This window comes from Odontomachus brunneus, unplaced genomic scaffold (assembly GCF_010583005.1).
Source record: "Odontomachus brunneus isolate Ranch 3 - 2012 unplaced genomic scaffold, Obru_v1 Obru_scaffold_031, whole genome shotgun sequence".
Lineage (NCBI taxonomy): Eukaryota > Metazoa > Arthropoda > Insecta > Hymenoptera > Formicidae > Odontomachus > Odontomachus brunneus.
In genome coordinates this window covers 1,568,180-1,571,431 of record NW_022639481.1, presented here as the reverse complement: position 1 = coordinate 1,571,431, position 3,252 = coordinate 1,568,180, and the positions used below count along the sequence as shown (strand labels likewise).

The window sequence follows — 3,252 nt, the reverse complement described above, 5'->3', positions numbered from 1 at the left end:
TATATGTGTTATAATAATTATAATAAAGCATTAGCTTACGTAAAAATACTTGTATAAACTATGTAGCTTAAAAATAAATTTGAACGATAAGATATGCTGTGCAAACAACATATGAAGCAAAAATAATATTTAACATTTACTTAAGAGTAAAACATTTATTTAAAAGTAAATAATACTATTATTGCTTTAAATCGGTTAACATTGTATCATAAAAGCTCTAAAATACTACTTTACGCATGTATACCTTATATGAGGTGCATAAGATATTGAATAAAAGCTATAATAAAAGATAATTTAAAGAATAGAGTTTAAAAGTTTACAGTTAACATATTTATCTTATATCTTATTTAGCATATTTATAGAATTTATTTAGGAATAATAAAATGAACAAAATATAAATTCAAGAATATAAGTTCAAGAATAGAAAAGACAATATACTCTCTTTAAGTCATTAAAAGAAAAATCACTAATAGTTAATTCATCTTAAAATAAGAAATATAAGGAAAAATATTGTTGTCATCATCCCTTTTATTATCGTCATCTATTACTCACTGATTCATCACTTATTCACCTCGTATTCATCATTTACTCGTATTCACTTTCATTACTGGTATCGTTATATTTATATTCGATGCTCTTGATTTGCATATTCTTTATATGCACTGTCAAATATGTTGATAGTGATCTGAAGGACACTGCTTTCAAATTTAGTATTGGGTTTTCGTCGAGATATACATTTTTTAGCTTCATCATATTAGTCAATGTTACATCGTCAAAATTTCCGAAATTATTTCTTTCTAGATGTAATTCTTCAAGGGACATATACACCCATTGTTGCGGAAGCTGCCAGAGTTGATTTCCGGAGAGGTCCAAATATTTCAATGTGTGAAGTTGCATGAAAGCTTGACTTCCGATAAAGGTTATATTGTTATTTGCTAAATACAAACTTTCCAAATATTTCGAATGACAGAAATTGTGGGCGTGGATTGTGGTGATATAGTTTCCAGTCAGATTCAAACTCATTAGGTGTATCAACGAACAGATATCCGTAGGTATGGTAGCGAGTTTGTTATCAGCTAAAGAGAGATATTTCATCATACCAATATTGTTAAAGGTACCTTTGGATATCTCAGTGATGTTGTTTCCTGATAAGTCCAAATATAACAGTTCTTTGGTGTCTTTAAAAGCATCAGCCGATATTTTGGAAATCCGATTTTTGGATAAAGATAACTTTTTCATATTATTAGCTCCTCTCAAAGATATGCTAGATTCTTTCTCACAATGCTCAAAACACACTTCGGTGATAGTGTTGCCGTCCATAACAAGTTCCTGCAAGTACCTAAAATCAATTGTTAAAAATTAACGATTGAAAGTCAGAGAAAGAAACATAAATAATAGTAACGATAATAACAATGACAATAACAGAAAAATAGTATAACAACGCTATCAATACCCATTCAAAATTTAGTTTTTATATCTATAATATTTCTTCTGTAGCTTTCTTTATTTTATTATCACTCTTCTGAAGAAGAGAAAAAATCGTGCAAATGTAGGGGATTAATATCAGTACCTAAGGTTATGCGTTTTGACTCGGTCGATCTGGTTATTGTCCAAGAAAATACTTCTTAATGTATTTGGGATATTATTGAAAATAATATCGCTGGATTCGATGCTGTTGTTATTCAGATACAAATGAGTCAAGGCAGGCATCGTCAAATGATCTATATGGAAATCTTTTAATTGACTGTTGCATATGTGCAGATGCTCCAATCCTTTAAAGACTCCATATTTTACGGATTTGTGAGGATTTTTTATATCGTTTTCTATTTCTATAGAATTTATAGGATTATTGTTGTCAATAATCAGAGTTTGTAACCCGTCGACATTGAATGAAAATAATTGTTCTGTCGGAATTCTATTTCCAGAAAGATTTAGATATTTCAACTTCCGCATGCCACGGAAGGCTAAAGGTGATATATCACTTATCTCATTATTGTCCAAGCTAAGACTAATAATCATGTCGTTCTTGATAAAATCTGGACCAATTCTTCGAAGACCAACGTTAGAGAAACTAAAGATAAAATCATACAATCTTGGAAATGATTGAATGTTAAGCGGACGCATGGTGGTGGTAGTCGTAATAATCGGCTTAGAAACATCGATTCTAATAGTTGGTCCGCCTCTAAAAGTCTTTTCGAGCGATGGGAAAGTATATCGCATTGGAGTTGGAGTTTTTGAACACATCGTTTGAGAATACATGATGAGAATAACAAAAATGGTAAAGGAGCGGCCAATCGTCATCTAACAAACATAAGAAACAAATATATTAATTTATAATATATTTTTACAGAATAACAATAAAATCAATTAAATATGAATTAAAATGATAAAAAATTATAATAAAACTAACAAATTAAGGATAGTAACGTCAACTAAAAAACAAACAAGTTATTACTAATTTTACATTAATTTTAATTTTTAAAATAATATTAAATTAAATATATATTAAAATTACAAAGATTAAATTTATATTAAATAATAATAAAATAAAGTAATACTAAAAAATATAAAAGAAATAAAGGAAACAATTTGATACTTTTAATAAAATTACTAAATTAATAAATTAATAATTTAATAAAATTAATAAACAATTAATAAAAAATACATTAGTAAAATAAATAAAAAGATAGTGTTAAATAGTATTATAAATTGATATTGATATATATTTTAATAAGAAATTCCCGACTCAGCTATTATATATATATATATATATATATATATAACATATCTTTTAAATTAAAGAAGAGAACACACTTAAATATCATAAAGTGATATATTTTTATATAATTCTTCACTAAATTTAAAAACTTTAAATATTCTTATATAAAAATTTTATATATGAATATATCATCCCTAACAGCACAGATGTCCAGGGAACATCCATAGTACACCCTGAGGAAGTCCTGAGGACATTTGTTCGTTCTCAGAACGTCCGTAGGAGATCTTATGCTGTTATATCTTGTTATATGTTATATGTTATATCTTACTTGATCTTATGCTTTTATACATATCTGGGATGTATAAAAATACGTATATATAAAATTTACTTTCTATATAAATATTGTAAAATACTATTTTTATATTTATTCTTAGCTATACTCTTAAAATAAAATAATAATAAAATAGTAACATATATAGTATATATATATATATATATATATATATATATATATATATATATATATATATATA

General features: G+C 26.3%; 1 protein-coding gene across 1 annotated transcript in view; it reads right to left on the bottom strand.

Moving 5' to 3' along the window:
• LOC116843320 (insulin-like growth factor-binding protein complex acid labile subunit) overlaps positions 1 to 3,252 on the bottom strand; it is a 3,555-nt gene continuing 303 nt past the window's right edge. The window contains exons 2-3 of the mRNA XM_032813672.1: positions 1,571 to 2,301; positions 1 to 1,339 (exon numbers count right to left, since the gene is read on the bottom strand). Coding sequence (XP_032669563.1) covers positions 586 to 1,339; positions 1,571 to 2,301 — 1,485 coding nt within the window. The 3' untranslated portion in view covers positions 1 to 585. The remainder of the gene's footprint in view (positions 1,340 to 1,570; positions 2,302 to 3,252) is intronic.